Source organism: Pelodiscus sinensis, chromosome 14 (assembly GCF_049634645.1).
Source record: "Pelodiscus sinensis isolate JC-2024 chromosome 14, ASM4963464v1, whole genome shotgun sequence".
In the NCBI taxonomy this organism is placed as follows: domain Eukaryota; kingdom Metazoa; phylum Chordata; order Testudines; family Trionychidae; genus Pelodiscus; species Pelodiscus sinensis.
Genome location: NC_134724.1, coordinates 46021646 through 46041775, shown reverse-complemented (window position 1 = coordinate 46041775; position 20130 = coordinate 46021646). Strand labels below are relative to the sequence as shown.

At 41.5% G+C, this 20130-nt stretch overlaps 1 protein-coding gene across 3 annotated transcripts in view; it reads right to left on the bottom strand.

Moving 5' to 3' along the window:
* Positions 1-20130, bottom strand: part of THSD4 (thrombospondin type 1 domain containing 4) — a 680148-nt gene that overhangs the window by 8241 nt on the left and 651777 nt on the right. For all 3 annotated transcript variants that reach the window (XM_075897742.1, XM_075897743.1, XM_075897744.1), the window contains one exon: positions 1451-1595. In XM_075897742.1, the coding sequence (XP_075753857.1) occupies positions 1451-1595 (145 nt within the window). The remainder of the gene's footprint in view (positions 1-1450; positions 1596-20130) is intronic.

Below are 20130 nucleotides of genomic sequence, written 5' to 3'. Positions count from 1 at the left end.
CCTGAAAGTTGATGCAGAACAGAATGAGGAGAATGAGGTTGAAACTGATTCTCCTCTTCTCTAGCAATTCTAATTAGTAAAAAAAATTAATACATAAAAGTTATGAAAAAATCCATGACAGTATCAAATTCATGCTAGCATGTTATATTTTTGTTAACAGATTTAATGAAAGAAATTTGACTCTGCCTTGATATCTAAGGTTGATATTTTAAAAATCAAGAAAAAAAATGAAATTCAGAAATTATTTTGGGGAAGTTCCATGGCCAGTATCATAAAGGAAGTCAGACCAGATACTTACAATAGTCTCTTCTGGCCTGGGGTCTATTAATGTATGCAGCTGCACCAGGAAGTTCACAATAAAGAAAATCCCTTTTGTATGCATAGTTCCTTGTAAAAGGTATTAGAACACATAGAATACTGTACATGCTCCGCCTTTCTGGTATTACTGCTAAAGCAGTAAGAACTCACCAAAGCAAACATTTCAAACTAGAATGAATTTTCATAAAATACCTGCTAAAATTACTCTAAATGTGCCATTTTAGCAGATCCAAAAATCTCTCTTGCTCTCTGGAATTTCAAAGAGAAATCCATTTCTGATAGAGTTCAAAGAAAATGTTTTAATCAGGAAACTCCAAAAGCTTGGCTTTGGATTGTGGGGAGATATGACTACTCTCTATAATACATCAGGAAGGGAGAGGAGTAATTTAAGTTGTGTGCCAATGTGGACGCAAGAACAAATATAAACTAGCCATCAACAAGTTTAGGCTTAGAAAAAAGTTTCAGAAGAGTGAAGGTCTGGATGGCTTTCAAAGGAGAACAAAGTTGGGGTGGGGGGGGGTGGGGCAAAACTGGCTTCCAGAATGAGCTTGATAAGTTTATGGAGGGAATGTTATGTTAAGTCTGCCTACAATGGCACATAGTCAATCTGCGACTATTAACAGCAAAAATTTCCAATAGCCGGTGATGGGACACTAGATGGGGAAGGCTCTGAAAGACTACAGCAAATTCTTTTGTGGTATCTGCCTGGTGAGTCTTGTCACATGCCCAAGGTCTAACTGATCACCATACTTGGGTTTGAAAAGGAATTTTCTACAGGGTCAGCCTGGCAGAGACCCTGGGGATTTTTTATTTTCCTCTGCAGCATGGGTCACCTGAAGATCTAAATGATTCTCTGTAAGTTAGAAGTCTTTAAATCACGATTTGAGGACTTCATTAACTCAGCTTTTATGGCCTGCTATGCGCAGAGGGTTAGGCTAGATGACCATGATGATCTCTTCTGGCCTTAAAGTCTATGACAACTTACTGTACCTTTTTCAAAAGACAATCTTGTTTTGTTTTAAAATTGCAACAGAAAATAATCACAGAATCCAGCCTATATAGGACTGTTAAATATTTTCTCCACTAGATGGTGTTCCACAGTCATGACTGTCACATTTTCCTGTCTCCTTACCTATTTCTGGCATACAATCCTGAGTGTTACAAAGTTCCTTTTCTTCTGGTTTAAGCTGTGGCTCACATTGGTTACTGGGTGTCAGGTCATCTGACAGACATCGCACTTCTCGAACCCGGAATCCTCCTTCACAGGATTTGGAACACTAAAAGCAAATGAATTAAAATTCAGGAAGGCAATAACATTGTACTAGGAAACTTATGCAGAGAAAGGGGGCATATGGTCTTATCCAAAGATTCCTGACCTCTTTCCATTGACTCCAGTAGCACTGGGATGCTTAAAATGCTGACTAGGAAATTATGAGAGTCATTTCCTGTAAAGGCACAAAAAAAATCCCTGCCCTCATGATGAGCAGGACAAGACTCTGTCTGGGAGAAATCACATCCATTGAAATATTCTCACAGAACCCCCTTCTGGAATATATAATCAACCATCCTGCTAGCTAGTATCACTGGAACAAAGTTATTTTGCCTTGAATAATGAAAATAGACAGTATTTATAGTCAGGTGTGTGTCATTTTCACTTTGCGGCATGGTATTTATGGTATTACCTGAGAATCAGAGTGGTTAGATGGCTAATGCTTCAGGGGGATATTAACAGTAATGCCAACCTCCAAGCACTGAAAAGTTGTGTGTCAGGCTTCCCACAATCACCAGACTATGATTTGAGATTTTTAAAAATAATACATTTTGGGTTTATATTTTTGCCTTTTGGGGTCTGAGCTGCTAGGATGAATTCCACTCACATTTAAAAACTCCCTGATCCCAGGGCTTCATAGCTGCCCCAAGCAGTGACCCCTGCCTGGGGCAGTGAGGAGCATGGTTGGGATAAAGCAGTGGGCGCCCCCCTGCACCCTCTGGAGTCTGTCTTGTCACCCAGAAAAACTGGATTTAAACAAAAAAAAATCACATCACATCAGGTTGTTCCTAGTCCCAGATCAATTGGTACTCTAATCTTACCCAAAGACAATGCTAGTAGCCAATTCTATAGTAAACTAACAGAAGGTTTATTGTCCCAGACGGGTATATATGTGATAAATCCCTTCAAGTGTCAGCAATGCCCCTTTGTCCAATTTGGATAATATATAGGCCAATCTCTGTGACAAAAGATAAATGGACACAAATCAAACATTGGGAATGGTAACACCCATAAACCTGTAGGGAAACATTTTAATCTCCCTGGACATTCAATAATGGATTTAAAAGAAGCCATTCTTCTACAAAATAATTTTATCACCCAATTACAGAGGGAGACAGCTGAACTGGAATCACAAAATCACCGAATACTAGAACTGGAAGAGACCTCGAGAGGTAATCAAGTCTAGTCCCCTGCCCTCATGGCAGGACCAAGCACCATCTAGATTATCCCTGACAGATGTCAATACAACCTGCTCTTAAATATCTCTAGTGATGGAGATTCCACAACATCCCTAGGCAATTTATTCCAGTGTCTAACCACCCTGACAGTTAGGAAGTTTTTCCTAATGTCCAACATAAACCTCCCTTGCTGTAATTTAATCCCATTGCTTCTTGTCCCATCATCAGAGACCAAAGAGAACACTTTTTCTCCCTCCTCCTTGTAAAACCCTTTAAATACTTGAGAACTGCTATCATGTCCCCGCTCAGTCTTCTCTTTTCCAATCTAAAAAAGCCCAATTGTTTCAGTCTTCCCTCATAAATCATGTTTTCTAGACCTTTAATAATTTTTGTTGCTCTTCTCCGGACCTTCTCCAATTTCTCCACATCTTTCTTGAAGTGTGGTACCCAGAACTGGAAACAATATTGCAACTGAGGCCTGATAATTTACAAATTCATTTTTAGAAGTTTGACACTTATCAACTTGGGCTCAAATAAAGATATTAACTCGGGGTAAGCAATAAAACAGCAGCAGTTCACCAGGGTTAGCTCCTGGTGGGCCACGACAACTGTATTTTCCTGAGCCTCCACAGGCATGGGCAAAGACAGCTCCCATTGCCCAGGAATGGCAGTCCACGGCCGCTAGGAGCTGTGGGTCCCCCATATCGCTGGAGGTGCAGGTAAATAATGGCAGTGTAGGAGCCCATCAGGGCTAACACTAGTGGACCAGTTCCAGCCCATGAACCCGTATTTGCCCATCCCTGTATTAACTGGTTAATGCACTACAAAGGCAATTTTCCCCACCTTTGATATTTGCATTTCCACAGCAAATGCTATAAAGGTTTGTTAGTTAAGAAAAGGAAGTAAGAATTATGGAGTGGTTAAAGCAGGCAAAATATATGGAGACCTGAGTCACAGTATGTAATTTCATGTACTGGCAGTGATGTAATATACTGCCAGTTTCCCCAAAATATTTTCAGAATTCTCAGATTGCACCTGGGGATGTCCACTTTGCATCTGGTACACATCTCTGTCAGAATCCAAACAATCCAAAGATGACAGGTCTTTCCCCCATCCTTCTACAGAAAATAATTCAATAGGATCACTACCCATATGGGCTTTTCCTTTGATGAAGGAGAATGAGGAACCCATTTTGAATCTTTGAACTCTGATCATCAAAATGACCTCTTGCTTCAATATGACCATTTTTCTGCTAAAGTACTTCATCTGCATTCCACAAGGCTTCTTTCTCCTTTGATTACTGAAAGAGCTTACACAATGTATATGTATATTATTTCATTATACTAGGATACAGACAAGCAAAAACAATGCAAGTAACATCCCATTAGTTTTCATGAAGTTTAAACACCAACTACGCTCCTATACTTTAACAATTACTTGGCTTTATACTAATACACAGGTGAATTGGTCTGGGTCTTTGGCACAAGATGGCATGTGGTCTGCCAGCATCACTGTGGGAAAAAGAGGGAATGTTTGGGAGAGAACTTTCAGTTCCTAATCCCCAAATGCACTACATTTTCATATGGCAACTATAACTTACTCCAATGCCCTTTTGATCAACACATACACACAACTTTTTAAAACAAAATACGGCCTGCATGAAATGTATGCAATTGATAGACCAGGAGTCTTTAATTCACCCCCTATCTACAGAAAAGATTCTGCAAAAACAAAATCACATTTTCTCAATAGGAGAAAAATATTTATGGATACCATAAACATGCTGCAATATGAAATGTATGTGCATCATGCTTGATTGTAACAAACAGTTCTTGCACTGCAAAACAACATGGGAGAATGTTGGAAATGAAAAAGAAAGGGAGGGCAGATGGTACAATAGCAGCTGAGTCTTTATAGCTCAATGGCAGATGTAGCAAGCTGTAATTTCAGGAAAGGTTGCAGACCTACTTGTCATGTCTCTAAGGTCAGCCCAAGGGAGCAGTAAATATCATACATCCTCCCACATACCACGCGGCAGAACTGTAGGGACAGAATTCTCTTCTGTGTCCTTTCTACTTCCTGGATCATCCTACTCCGCATAACCACTGAGGTGCTGCTTCATTTTGGGAGCCAAGAGGACTTCACCAAGTTCAGATTCACTGAGTCTAAAGTGAGTACCATTCTATCGACTGTGGTGCAGCTGTGCCAGGGCAGACATGGGCTGAATTTGGCCCTAAGAGAAGTTATCACATTCAGATCACAGATTTACAGTGTGACTTATTACTGTCGCAGCACTTGCTTGTATGCTTGCACATACAGCTTCTAATTGCTAATAGTTCTGCTCTGGTTCCTGGAAACTGTAAATCAGACACAGAAAGAGCACTTTCAGGTATTCTGGAGACCTCCCTAAGAGGATTAAGTGTTTTAAACAAAGCAGCCAGTATCTTCACAAAGGCCTTTAAAAATTCCAGTCTTTGATAGTGGTTTCTGGAAACTGAATTAGAAACGTTATGTGGGTGTTATTACCTTAAACTCCTTTTAGCAGAGGAAAGTGCATTGGGGACTGCTATGTATCCCTCGACCATTAAATGAAAAAAAAAATCTAATCAGAGAAAAGCCAAAATAGGCACAAAAGTAGTACCGATAAATGATAAAGGAACCAAATCTAATTTATCTATTGTAATGGATAAATTCTACTTTCAACCAGAGGTTATGCCTCTTCACTCCATTAAAAAAATAAAACTTAAATTAGATCAAATTGACTGTGAGTTGAACACTGATGTAGAACAAGGCTACTCAACACACAGCCCACGGGCTGCATGTGGCCTGTGGCCTGTTTGTTTGCGGTCTATGGTGCCATTTGGGTTTAAGTAGGGCTCAATTCATGGCCTGCGGGTGGGGATCCTTTGAACATGGCCTCCACTGTAAACATGCTCCACAATGGTGAGGCATCTCTCAGGCAGGGTGAGCACTGAAAGACGCAAGCAGATGGGCTGGCTGGAACAGACAGGTACAGGGTGTCGGCATTTTTAGCCTCTAGGGATAGGGTTGCCAGGTGTCCAGTATTGTACCTGACAGTCTGGTATTTACACTCTCTGTCTGGTAAAAAAGATCAGAAAATACCAGACAAGTGCAATGTCTGGTATTTTCTGATTTTTCCGGCTGCGCACCGGATGGAAGCCTGGTGGGAGTGGCTGGGAGTCCCAGCTAGGAGGCGGGGCCGCGATTGCTGCCGGGAGCCCTCAATTGGTTGAGTGTGAGGAGGAGGGGAAGCCTCCTCTTCACTCATGTGTTGTCAGGAGCCTGCATAGGACAGGCAGCAAGTACCCAGGTCAGTCCCGCTCTCTGCCGGCTGATTTGCTCACTCCCCCCGCTCCTTCCCGGTCGGCTGGTTCTCCCCCACTTCCCATCCTGATCTACCCCGGCCAGCCCCCCTGCACCCTCCCCCCAGCTCTGCTTCCTGCCAGCCCATTCCTCTTCCTTTTCTCCCCCGGCCAGTGCCTCTGCACCTCTCCCCGCCAGCTCTGCTTCCCACCCCCCCTTCCTCCCAGCCCCCCACCTGCTGCACCGCTCCCCACCCCCGCCAGCTCTGCTTCCCACCCCCCTTCCTGCCGGCCCCTCCCACACCCCTCCCCGCCAGCTGTGCTTCCCGCTCCCCCTTCCTCCAGGCCCCCCCGCCCCACCCTCCACCAGCTCCCAACAGGGCTTGTCTCCCAACAGCAGTTTCTCAGATGAAGAAACTCACCTCTGCTTTGCTTTGCTTTGGAGAAAGGTGGAGGTTCCTGCACATTGTGAATATGCCATTTCTCTCTAAATTATCATTCAGTTTTAAATAATCCTGTATTATGCAAGGGAGTGCATGTCCTGAGATTATCGGGTGGTTAACTTTATTGCAACTAAAAAATAAATGAAAACTCAATGCAGGAAATAGCTAATGAGAAACCTTTAATAAAATATATTTTTCTTGAGATATTATACCATAAGCATTAACGAAAGGAAAAAGCCATCTCAGAGGAAAATACTCTCTTATTGGATTTTGATCAATGTACTATTAAATAATAATGTAGCTTTTACCTTCAAATTTCTTCCAGGACATCACAATCTACTTTGGCTTATCAAGGGAATGTTGACACATCTGTTTAAAACCCATGGCTGGCCGATACCAGCTGACTTGGGCTTGTGTGGGGCTAATGCAAAGGGTCTGTTTAACTGTGCCATATACTTTCAGGCTTGGTGGGGAGGTAGAAGGCTTGAATTCCACAATTAAATAGTCCTGCCACCCAAGCCCTGTGAGCCTAGGTCAGCTGACATGGTATAGGAGCAGGTATCTAACTGCAGTGTAGACATATCCCAGAACTGAAAAACCTGGCCACTAGTATTTCATATAAATTCAGTGATCATAAAAGGTGTCAGCCTATCTGATCCCGGAAGCAATGGTGGAACCCATTCAAAAGGAACATTAGCAGCCATTCCACAAGAAAGAATTAGGACTGGGAAGGTTACATAAGGGATCAACTAATTAGCAGAGAGAATGAATGGCAAAAACAGGAAGGCGTATGCAGGTAACAGAGATAAAAGATGGGAACCAAAAGGGGACAGTGAACAGAGAAGTCCAGACAATACCCACTGTTCTGAAAAAGAATCTAGGGAATCAGTGGAGGCACCCATAAAAAGTGTCAGTTTGTCTGTCTTGGAGACTGGCGTCTTCTTTTTATAGGGACAAGAGGTGCAATAATGATGGAAGTACCGACAGGCTACCCAACTATGTGTAGCCCATAGGTTGAGGACACTTATTTCAGCCTATATGTTTCCTTTAGTCTTTGGCTTCTCTCTTGAGAGTGCCAGCAAGTTGGGAATGAGTATTGATTATCAGCATAGTTCTTACAGTGGGACACTTGTTCACTAGCAAAATGACTTCACACAAGTCAACAAATAGCCACCATTTGCTAATAGATGTCAGTCTCCTGCATACGAAACTGAATATGAACTGATGCTCTGGCTATTGAAGATTCTGTTAACCTGTGCACCATCTGGTTCCCTTGAAAAATTGAATTCAAGCCCGTGCAGAAGTGAAATGTGGTGTTTTTCCAAAGAGGTGCACAAAATTCTATTCTATTCTATTCTATTCTATTCTATTCTATTCTATTCTACAGTAGGTAAATCAGCTCTTTCACTGCGATCTCACACTGACAGTTCACACCATCTACTCTATACTAGGCCCTTCCACTTGCACTGTGTTGTATTGACCTCCTTCGTAAGGTGCTTTGAGAGAGACTGATAAAAGGTGCAACATAAGAGCAAGGTATTACCCTCATCTACTGAAAATTTGGAGAATCCTGAGTGTTAGAATGAGCTCAGAGTAGTGTTCCACCCCCCCCCCCCCGACCTGATTAAGTGGATATTCATGAGACATTCACAGCCCGTGAATGTGAAAGGTCACCACATTTTTCAGTGCAGAGTATTTAGAATCATCATTAACTGTCTGCTTTCAAACTAAGTCTGCTGCAAGATTCATGCATTTTTTCAGGCTGCTGCTTCACACATGGTGCGATGTTGTAGGTGCTGGGGTCTTAACTGGTGACTAACTTTTGCACAACATATGTTAAATAATGTATTGTATTTTAACAGTTGCCTGGGTGGTACAGCTCCACATTATTCCCTAATCACTAAATAGCACAATCTAGCCCTAAATAAATGTTTGCAAAATGTTCCCTTATTAAATCCTTCTTAAAACACTACTGCGTTCCTCCAATCATATATAGATTTACAGACTAATTTCACAGTCCTTTTCAAAATAATGTTATTAAACCCCCCACATAGAGGTGTTTTAGGGTAGCAAGTCATATCAGTCAACATTTCACTAACACCTTTCCTCATTTCCTTCAACATTGGTGGAGGACAGTCATTTGGATCTGGTGCTCTGATTGCCATAAAGTCATTTCTTTTCACCAATTCTCTAACTCCTGCCAAGAAGTCTGGGGTTTGTTTACATTTTTGTCATTCTTGACCAACTCCTATATCTTTACATTCTACAACAATTTTACAATTTGGTAGAAACATTCTCTGTAATTTTATATCCTGTATTATTTTTTTCTGTCTCCTCTAATTATTCTTCTTATTTCCATTTGCTTATTTTATATACTTCTCCATCTTTTTCATTACCACACAATATATATTTTAACACTTTTAAAAGCCTATTGTTTACATTGGTTTAGTTTTTACATCACTATTTAACCACGTTGGCCTCCATTTCCCTTTCCTCTCCATGCACATTTAACCAAGAAGAATTACAATGTCTTTATCTGCAGCTGACTATTTCCCATGTGCCGCAGTGAATAGGCTTGCTATACATTACCTTTCCTGTGAGGTAGGGAATATCATCAATCCCATTGTACTCAACAGAAACTGAGGCACGGAGAGGGTAAGCATATTGGCCAATGTCACACAAAGTTTGTGGCAGAACTCAAGACTTGAATCCAGGTCTTATTTTTAGATTGATTTCTACTGAGTTACTCTGGATTTCATAGAATCATAGAACTCAAAGAGACCTCAGGGGGTCATTGAGTCCAGCCCTCTGACCAAGGATGGACAAATCCCAGTTAAATCAACCCAGCCAGGGCTTTGTCAAGGTGAGACTTAAAAACCTCTATGGATAGAGATTCCACCACTTCCCTAGGTAACCCCGTTCCAGTGCTTCACCACCCTCCTAGTGAAATAGTTTTTCCTAATATCCAACCTGGACCTCCCCCGCTGCAACTTGAGACCATTGCTCCTTGTTCTGCCATCCGTCACTACTGTGAACAGCCTCTCTCCATCCTCTTTGGAACCTCCTTTCAGGAAGTTGAAGGCTGCTATCAAATCCCCCCTCACTCTTCTCTTCTGCAGACTAATCAAACCCAAATCCCTCAGCCTCTCCTCATAAGTCATGTGCTCCAGCCCCCTAATCATTTTGGTCACCCTCCGCTAGACCCTCTCCAATGCGTCCACATCCTTCCTGTAGTTGGGGGCCCAGAACTGGACACAATACTCCAGATGTGGCCTCACCAGAGCCGAATAAAGGGGACTAATGACATCTCTGGATCTACTGGCAATGCTCCTCTTAATGCAACCTAATATGCCATTAGCATTCTTGGCTACAAGGGCGCCCTGTTGACTCATATCCAGCTTCTCACCCAGTGTAATCCCCAGGTTCTTTTCTGAAGAACTGCTATTTAGCCAGTCAGTCCCCAGCCTGTAACAATGCTTGGGATTCTTCCGACCCAAGTGCAGGACTCTGCACTTGTCCTTGTTGAACCTCATCAGATTTCTTTTGGCCCAATCCTCCAATTTGTCCAGGTCATTCTGGACCCTATCCCTGACCTCCAGCATATCTACCTCTCCTCCTAGCTTAGTGTCATCTGAAAACTTGCTGAGGGTGCAATCCATCCCCTCATCCAGGTCATTAATAAAGATGTTGAACAAAACCGGTCCTAGAACCGAACCTTGGGGCACTCCGCTAGAAACCGACCGCCAACCTGACATTAAGCCATTGATCACTACCCGCTGTGCCCGACCTCTAGCCAGCTTTCTATCCATCTTACAGTCCACTTATCCAATCCATATTCCCTTAAGTTGTTGGGAAGAATATTGTGGGAGACTGTATCAAAAGCTTTGCTAAAGTCAAGGTATATCACATACACTGAATTTCCCATGTCCACCGAGCCAGTTACCTCATCATAGAAGCTAATCAGATTGGTCAGGCACGACTTGCCCTTTGTGAATCCATGCTGACTATTCCTGATCGCTTTCCCCTCTTCCAAGTGCCTCAAAATGGATTCCTTGAAGATCCCCTCCATGATTTTCTGGGGACTGAGATAAGACTGACTGGTCTATAGTCCCCTGGATTGTCCTCCTTCCCTTTTTTGAAGATGGGCAATACATTTGCTTTTTTTCCAATCATCCGGGATCTCGCCCGATCTCCACGACTTTTCAAAGATAATGGCCAAAGGCTCTTCAATGACATTTGCCAAGTCCCTCAGTACCCTCGGATGCATTAAATCCAGACCCATGGATTTGTGTATGTTTAGTTTTTCTAAATAGTTCCTAACGTGTTCTTTCCCCACCACGGGCTGTCCACCTTCTTCCCATACTACATCACCTAGTGCATTTGTCTGACTTTGTCCGTGAAGACAGAGGCAAAGAAAGCATTGAGTACTTCAGCTTTCCCCACATCGTCTGTCACTAGGTTACCTCCTTCATCCATTTAGGGCTCCACACCTTCTCTGATCACCCTCTTTTTGCTAACATGCCTGTGGCAATCTTTCTTGTAACCCTTCACATCCCTTGCTAGTTGCAATTCTGACTGCGCTTTCTCCTTCCTGATAAGTCCCCTGCATTCTCGAGCTATACATTTATACCCCTCCCCAGTCATCTGTCCAAGTTTCTACTTCTTGTAAGCTTTCTTTTTGTGCTTAAGTTCACCAAGGATTTCCCCATTAAGCCAATCTAGTCACCTACCATATTTGCTTCTCTTGCTGCGCATCGGGATGGTTTCTTCCTGTGCCTTCAATAAGGTTTCTTTAAAATACTGCCAGTGCTCCTGGACTCCTTTCCCCTTCATGTTAGCATCCCAGGGGATTCTGCCCATCAGGTCTTTGAGGAAGTCAAAGTCTGCTTTTCTGAAGTCTGTATTTTACTACTCTCTTTTCTTCCTTTGGTCAGGTTCCTGTAATCTACCATCTCCTGATCACTGCTTCCCATGTTGTCACCCACCTCTACTTCCCCTATTAGTTCCTCCTTATTTGTGAACAGCAAGTCAAGCTGCGCATGGCCCCTGGTCGGATCTTTCAGCACTTGTACCAATAAGTTATCCCCAACATTCTCCAAAAACTGCCTGGATTGTCTGTGTACTGCTGTATTGGTCTCCCAACAGATGTTAGGGTGATTAAAGTTCCCCATGAGGACCAGGGCCTGCGATCTGGAAGCTTTTCTCAGTTGTCTGAAGAAAGCCTCATCTACCTCATCCAACTGATCTGGCAGCCTGTAGCAGACACCAACCACAACATCACTGCTGTTGTTTGCATCTCTAAACTTAACCCATAGACTCTCAAGAGGCTTTTCTCCCTCTATATACTGGAGTTCTGAGCATTCATAGTGCTCTCTTACATAGAGTGCAACTCCTCCTCCTTTTCTCCCCCACCTGTTCTTCCTGAAAAGTTCATACCCTTCCATGACAGTGCTCCAGTCATGCAAGTCATCCCACCAAGTCTCTGTTATCCCAATGAAATCATAGTTCTTGGACTGGGCCAGTGCCTCTAATTCTTCCTGTTTGTTACTCAGGCTTCTTGCATTTGTGTATAAACACCTTAGATAATCAGTTGTTTGCCCTACGTTCTCCATTCGAATCAGGGGTCCTTCTTTGTTGCTCATTCCTCTTTGCATTTCTTTCTGGTATCCGACTTTCCCACTCACCTCAGGGCTTTGGTCACCCCCCCCCCCCAATGAACCTAGTTTAAATCCCTCCTCACTAGGTTTGCAAGCCTGCCCACAAAGATGCTCCTTCCTCTCTTGGTTAGGTGGATCCCATCTCTTCCTAACAATCCTTGTGCCTGGAACAGAGTCCCATGGTCTAAGAAACCAAAGCCCTCTCTCCGACACCAACTGTGCAACCACGCATTTACTTCCTGAATTCGACGATTCCTACCCTTCAACAGGGAGGATAGACGAGAACACCACTTGCACTTCAAATTCTTTGATCCTTCTTCTCAGTGCTACATAATCTGCACTAACCCGCTCAAGATCACTCTTGGGCGTATTGTTAGTTCTCACATGGAGAAGCAGGAAGGGGTAGCAATCTGAAGGTTTGATCAGTTTTGTAAGCCTCTCAGTCACATCCTGAATTCAAGCTCCCGGTAAGCAGCACACCTCTTGAAATTCCAGGTCTGGACGGCAGATGCATGACTCAGTCCCTCTTAGGAGGGAGTCCCCGACCACCACCACCCGTCATTTTCTTTTGGTTGATTTAACTGAGGGTGGGTCTACACTGCACCGTTATTTTGAGATAACCAGCATTATTTCGAAATAACAATGTGAGTGTCTACACAGCCATTCTGTTATTTCAAAATAATTTCAAAATAACGGACGGTTTCTTCCAAAATCTGTAAATCTCATTCTATGAGAAATAATGCCTATTTCAAAACAGCTATTTTGAAATAAGGTTTGTAGATGCTCCACTGCTGTTATTTTGAAATAGCCCCTCACCAGGGCCATTCTAAGTTATTCCTCCCCACTGGTTTCTGGGGCTCTAAATTGAGATGACATGTCTACATTAGGGAAGTCTGCTTCAGACTAATTTTGAGACTTCCCTGCAGTATAAACATGCTATTTCGAAATAAGCTATTTCGGAATAGCTTATTTCAAACTTGTCATGCAGTGTATATGTACCCTGAGAGCCAAAGGTGCATTTTTGTTTTCAGAGAAGCAACCATTAAAGAATTTGAGAGAGAAATCTGGATTCTGCTCAGTTGTTTTGTTTTGTATTGTTTCCCCCTCTGAAAGAGGGTGGCTAATGTATTCTCCCTTCTTTTCTGCTTTCCTCTTGATGCCCTCGGGGTGGCCAGATAAATGCAAACAGAAGGACAAACAAAAAGCAATTTCTATCCTTAATGTCATGTGGGAAAAAAATGTCAGAAAGGATTTAGGATATTACTTTCAAAGGCACATGACTAAAGGTTTGCAGAAGGAAAATCAAAATGAGGGATTTGTGGGCTCTGCACACAAAGGACTGTCATTTAGGATTTGATGTAAGGCCATGGAAAAGGAGTAAACTACAGCATTTGATAAGATGTCATCTAAGCGCTCTTTAGACACATCATATGTTCTTCTGAGGCAACACTGGAGATTGGGGTTTTTCATTTTTGTGACAAATGTTGATTTTTCATCATACTTCCAATAAGCTATTTTGTCAAAGACGAGCAATGTTGGGAAGATATATGGAACCAAAGTCACTTTAACAGCTTCCTCTGGAAACTGTTGCTACATGGCACGCTCTACAAGTAAGCTTTACACTCAGTGATCCCTGTATTGTGGATTGTTTTATGGTAAATATGGGATTGCTTTGGGTACTGAAACATGTCTATCATTCGTTAGTGTCCCTTAATTTTAAATGAAGCCCTAATTCTTGAAAGAGGTATGTCTTAATGTGCTAGGTAGTATCATTAAGGGATGAAACCACTTAACAGAAAAAATATATTATTTGCAATAATTATACTCAACTATAAAGGGCCAAATTTGTACCTGGTGTAAGCAGGCCCAGCATCTTTCTAATCTGTCTGAACTATTCACTGAAGGACTGGAAGGATAACTCAATTTATCATGCTTGATTTTGATCATTTACACCTATTTCACTGGAATGGACTTCCAAAACAGACACTATGGACAGTATTGTTCTTCACACAGTAGTCAAATGAAACATAATTCATACTAGGAAACTAGGGGATAATTCAAGACACACAATTAATTAATAGAACATTCATAGGTGGAGTTGTAAGAACATTTCCATTTTTGCAGAACTAATTTTCCAAGTACGGCATGTACTTCATCTTCAGTGCTAAATACTTAATAGCCATTTTTCAATGCAGACTTAGTTTCAAGAAAAAAACATCTGTACCAAATTTTAATTTTAGTCATGCTTATTTCATGATTATTCAGAAATAATACCGCATACTCAGAAAGTCAGTAATGAAAAAGTACTCTCTCTTGACCCACAATGAAATAACAAATGGAAAGTCACTATAGGCAACATCCTGAAACACGGCCACAATGCATGGTTGCTCCCCTTCCTTTGTCTCATAAGGGCTATGTCTAGACTGCAGGCCTCTTTCGAAAGAGGCTTTTTCGAAAGTATCTTTCGAAAAAGCCTCTTTTGAAAAAGAGCGTCTAGACTGCAAGCAGTACTTTCGAAAAAGCAAGCCGCTTTTTCGAAAGAAAGCAGTGAGTGAGTCTGGATGCTCTCTTTCTAAAAAGCCCTGTTGGCATTCAAGAACGCCTTTTTTTGAAAGAGCACTTTCGAAAAAAGGCGTTCTTCCTCGTGAAATGAGGTTTACCGCCATCGAAAGAAAAGCCGCGTTCGTTCGATTTAATTTCGAAAGAACGCAGCTGCAGTCTAGATGCAGGTGATGCTTTTTGAAAAAAGGCTACTTTTTTCGAAAAAACCCCTGAGTCTGGACACAGCCAAGGTGTATTCAAACCCACATAAATATGACAGGTTTCAGAGGTAGACGTGTTACTCTTTAAGCAAAACCAACAAGGTGTCTGATGGCATTTTAAAAACTGACAATTTTATTATGGCATAAGTTTTTGTGCATTGCAACTCACTTCATCAGTTGCAAGTCACAGAAGTTTATGCCATAATCACATTTTTAGTCGTAAGGGTGCCTCCGGACTCCTTGTTGTTTCCACATAAATATGATGATAGTAACGGATTACTGATCTGTGTATAAAAAATGTTTAGCTAGAAAATCCTTCCTCTCTTTCATTAGGAGTGGTCCGTTAGGACTCCAAGGCTATGTCTACAATATAAAGGAAAGTTGGAAAAAGATACGCAAATTGTGAATCACAATTTGCGTATCTTTTTCCACTTTTCTTCCAAAAGAGGCTTTCCTGACATTTGGACTGTCTACACGAGGTCAAATGTCAGAAAAACACCCTCTTCCAGAACATCCCTTTTTCCTCGTAAAATGAGGGATGCCAACAAAATGTGTTCTGACATTTTTTTTTCCAGAAAAGCAGATGCATTCCTTGGACATGGCAGAGCTTTTTCGGGATACCTCTGGTATCCCAGAAAAGCCCTGTAGTCTAGACATACCCTAATAAAAAAAACAAGTATACAATAGAAAACCTATATAGCATTTGGTTCTTTCCAACAACTTTATAAACCTTTAATTTCTATTTCTTGGGATAAGCAGCATTTCCTTTATACATATTATTCCTGCAAACAGTATTACTTTTTCTTAACATGGTTTAGTTTTTAGTTAGTTAGTCACATAAAATACTGGGATTGTAGCAAAATTTCCCAAATGCCTGTTGAGACAGATATGATGCTGGTGATATTATTTATTATTTATAGAGTATCCTAAATTGTGATAGGCACTTTCTAGGAAAAAACTAAAGGCATTATATTGGAAGAAGTTCAAAACAAATGACCAGATCCTGCAAACATTGACAAATGAATGTAGTCACTACTTGGGGAGGAACTACGGTGTTTTCAACAGAAACATTCATAGTTGTAGTTCATTTTTGTAGTACAGGCAGTCCCCGACTTACGTGGATCCGACTTACGTCGGATCCCTAGATACGAACGGGGTGAGGCAACTCCCGCACATGCGCAGCAGCATTCCCGGGGCTCGCTCACCTGGGTCCTAGGATCCTCCTCCTCCTCGGGCCGGCTCCGACTGGGGTCCCGCAGAGCTGCCGGGCAGAGGAAAAGTGCCTCCCCATGCCCGCTGCCCCCCCCCCCCCCCCCCCCCGCCAGCAACAGGCTGCCCCCTCCCCTGAGCAACAGGCTGCCGAACAGCAGACAAAAGCAGCCTCTCTGCCCCTCCTCCCCTCTATACATGCTGGGCTCCCGGAGTGCAGCAGCGTCCCCGGGGCTCGCTCACCTGGGTCCTAGAATCCACCTCCTCCTCCTCTTCGGCCGGCTCCAACTGGCCTCTGCCTGCAGCAGCTGGCCCCAGGGACAGGGATCCCGCAGAGCTGCCGGGCAGAGGAAAAGTGCCTCCCCACGCCTGCTGCCCCCCCCCCCCCGCGGCCTCGCATCCTGCACGCCTCCCCCCTCTCCCCCTGCCAGCAACAGGCTGCCCCCTCCCCTGAGCAACAGGCTGCAGAACAGCAGACAAAAGCAGCCTCTCCGCCCCTCCTCCCCCTATACATGCTGGGCTCCCTGGGCAAACAAAGACTCCACCAAAACAAACAAAGTGCTGGCCTCATTGTGTTAGCAAAAAAAGGACCCTCCTCCTAGAACCCTGGGTGGTGTGTGGAAATAAAGCTATTAGCTCAAAGCATGGTGCAGAGCTGTTTGGTATTTGATGAGTTACTCCTTTAGTCCTGAGTTTGTCACAGGGACAGAAATAGATGTGAAATCTTCTGAACAGGGGAACAGACAGCAAAACAAACATTAGAGGGGAGTTAACCTTTCCCTATGCTATCCAAAACTAAAAAAAATGTTTGGCTAGAGTTTCCCCTACAATATGTACCAGTTCCGACTTACATACAAATTCAACTTAAGAACAAACCTATAGTCCCTATCTTGTACGTAACCCGGGGACTGCCTGTACTGGACCCTTCTAATGGGAATTATTACATGAATGGGTGGGTGTGAAAAACAACAGCAGGGGTGAGGTAAGACAAAATTACAATATGAACATCACTTCTTTAGCTTCAAGGGGTAGCTGAATTAGTCTGTTACAGAAAAAAAAACATCAAGCAAATGGTTTGGTAGCACTTGATAGACTAACAAAACATGTAGATGGTTTCATGAGCTTTCGTGGGCTCAGCCCACTTCTTCAGATGACCAGAGTTATGACTAGGGGATAAGAAAACTCGAAATAAAACTCACTTCTTTACTTAACTATGATATATGCACATCTTAAAGGTTGCACTCAAGTTCCTTTTAGGTTAAAATAATTCCATAAATCTCTGTGTATAAAAACTGACACATTAACTCCAGTGGGCTGCAGCATGTGTGTTATCAATTCCACCAGTAGCTGAGTGGTTTAGATCCTAATCTCCAAAAACTTTTAACTCCTTTCCAAATCACTTTTGCCCTGTGGTGCCATTCTTTTCCGTGTATGAATACATACCAGCAAGTGTAAAGCTACAATGCTGCTTACAAACATCCTCACAGGAAGTCTCACTCAGCTTAACATTAGGACATGCTCTTCTCCTAGTGGGGAATTTCTCTGGTATAGCCTTAATATTCCTGGACATTTAGAGACAACTTCACTGCACATTAAGCAGACAATATGGTAAAATGGCACACACTTCGCTCTGCAATTTTTTCTGCGAAGCAATAAATTGTGTTAGACAATCCTTGACCTGCTCTCTGAAATTTCTAGTCATTGTAAAGTCATTTATTAGCAATTATTTCTGTCAAGTTATTTAAAAAATTAATCACAATTAACTGTGCTGTTAAACAAAAATAGAATACCATTTCTTTAAGTATTTGTGAATATTTTGTACATTTTCAAATATATTGATTTTAATTACAACACAGAATACAAAGAGGAAAGTGCTCACTTAATTTTTATTACAAATATTTGCACTGTACAAACAAAAGAAATTGTATTCAATTCACCTCATACAAGTACTGTAGTACAATCTCTTTATCATGAAAGATGAACTTATATAGAATTATGTACAAAAATAATTGCATTGAAAAATAAAACAATAGAGCATACAAGTCCACACTGTCCTACTTCCTGTTTAGGCAATCGCTCAGGCAAACAAGCCTACTTAAAGTTTGCAGGAGATAATGCTTCTTTGTTTGGAGATAATGGTTTCTTGTTTACATTATCTCCTTAAAGTAAGAACAGGTGTTCACAGGTGTTCAGGTGGTACTGTTGTTGCCAGGGTAACAAGATATTTACATACTAGATACACTAAAGATTCATATGTCCCTTCATGCTCCAACTACCATTCTAGAGGAGATGTGCCCATGCTGATGACAAGGTCTACTGAATAACAATGCAAAGTAAAGCAGACTGAAGCATGTTCATTTTTATCATCATGAGTTAGATGCCACTGGCTGAAGGTTACTTTTCTTTTCTTGTAGTTCAGGTTCTGTAGCTTCAGGATAGAAGTGGTGCTCTTTTAAGACTTCTGAAAGCATGCTCCACATCTCATTCCTCTCAGATTTTGGACAGCCCTTCCAATTATTAGATCTTGGGCTGAGCGCTGTAGCTACTTTTAAAAATCTTACACTGGTACCTTCTTTGGGTTTTGTCAAATCTTCTGTGAAAGCATTCTATAAACAAACCTGTGCTGGGTCATCATCAGAGACTGCTGCAATATGAAATGCAGGAAAAACAGAACAGGAGACATACAATTCTCCCCAAGGGAGTTACAAATTTAATCAACACATTATTTTTTAACGAGCATCATCAGCATGGAATCATGTTCTCAGAATGCTGGCTGAAGCGTGAAGGAGAGTATGAATGTTAAGCACATCTGGCACATAAATACCTTGCAATACTGGCTACAAAACTGCCATGCAAACACCTATTCTCCCTTTCAGGTAAATGTAAACAATTTGTTCTCTTTGAGATTGGCTGACCAAAAAGTAGGACTGAGTGGAGTTGTAGGTTCTAAGGTTTTCCATTTTTTTGTTTTCGACTGCAATTATATAAAACAGAATCTACATTTGTGAATTACACTTTCATGATAAAAATATTACTCTACAGTATTTGTATGAGGTGAATTCAAAAGTACTATTTCTTTGTTTTTTATAGTGAAAATATTTCTAATAAAAGTAATATAAAGTGAACACTATACACTTTGTATTCTGAATTATACTAAAAATCAATATATTTAAAAATGAAGAAAACATCAATAATATTTAATACATTTCAACTGGTATTGTAGTGTTTAACAGTGTGATTAATCTCAGTTAATTTTTAATCATGATTATTTTTAGTTAATTACGTTAGCTTTAATTGTCAGTAGAGTTAATGTATCAAGCCCCTTAGTAAGTTTAGCATATAAAACCTAAACAAATGAAGAACATTAAATTATATGGGTTTGGACCTAATCTCAAAACATGGAGATTCCATAGTGAATGAAAAAGGTCTGAAGGTGTGTTTACATAGGTTAATTTATCTGGATTAAGATATTTTGTGGATTTTAAATGAAATAGCTATTCCTGATAACTCCCTGTTTGGGTGGTCTTATCCCAGAATAAAATTGCCTTAATTCAAATGATCTTGCTCCACTTGGATAAAGATAATTCAGAGTCAATTTTTTTTTCCACCGTAAGAACATCCAGACAAGCAGTCAATCAGGAATAGCTAATACAGAATAACTTCCTGGATTGTTAAACCTGGACAGAAATTTCTACTTCCTTTTAATTTAAAATTGAATTTGCTGGTGATCAGTATCTTCCAGGGTTACACCATATATCATGAACAAATATTGCCCCATGATCATTTTAAATTCAGTCACAAAGGGACTTATCGTTTCGGAGGAAAATGAATACCAAATCAGACTCTCAGACTCTTGATTGCACCGGCCTGCAACTGAAAACTTATTTAATCAATTTTATTGCAAGAGTTTTCTCTTGCAGGAACACATGCCCTCATGGAGCAACTTGAAGTATTGTAGTTTTCAAAAAGG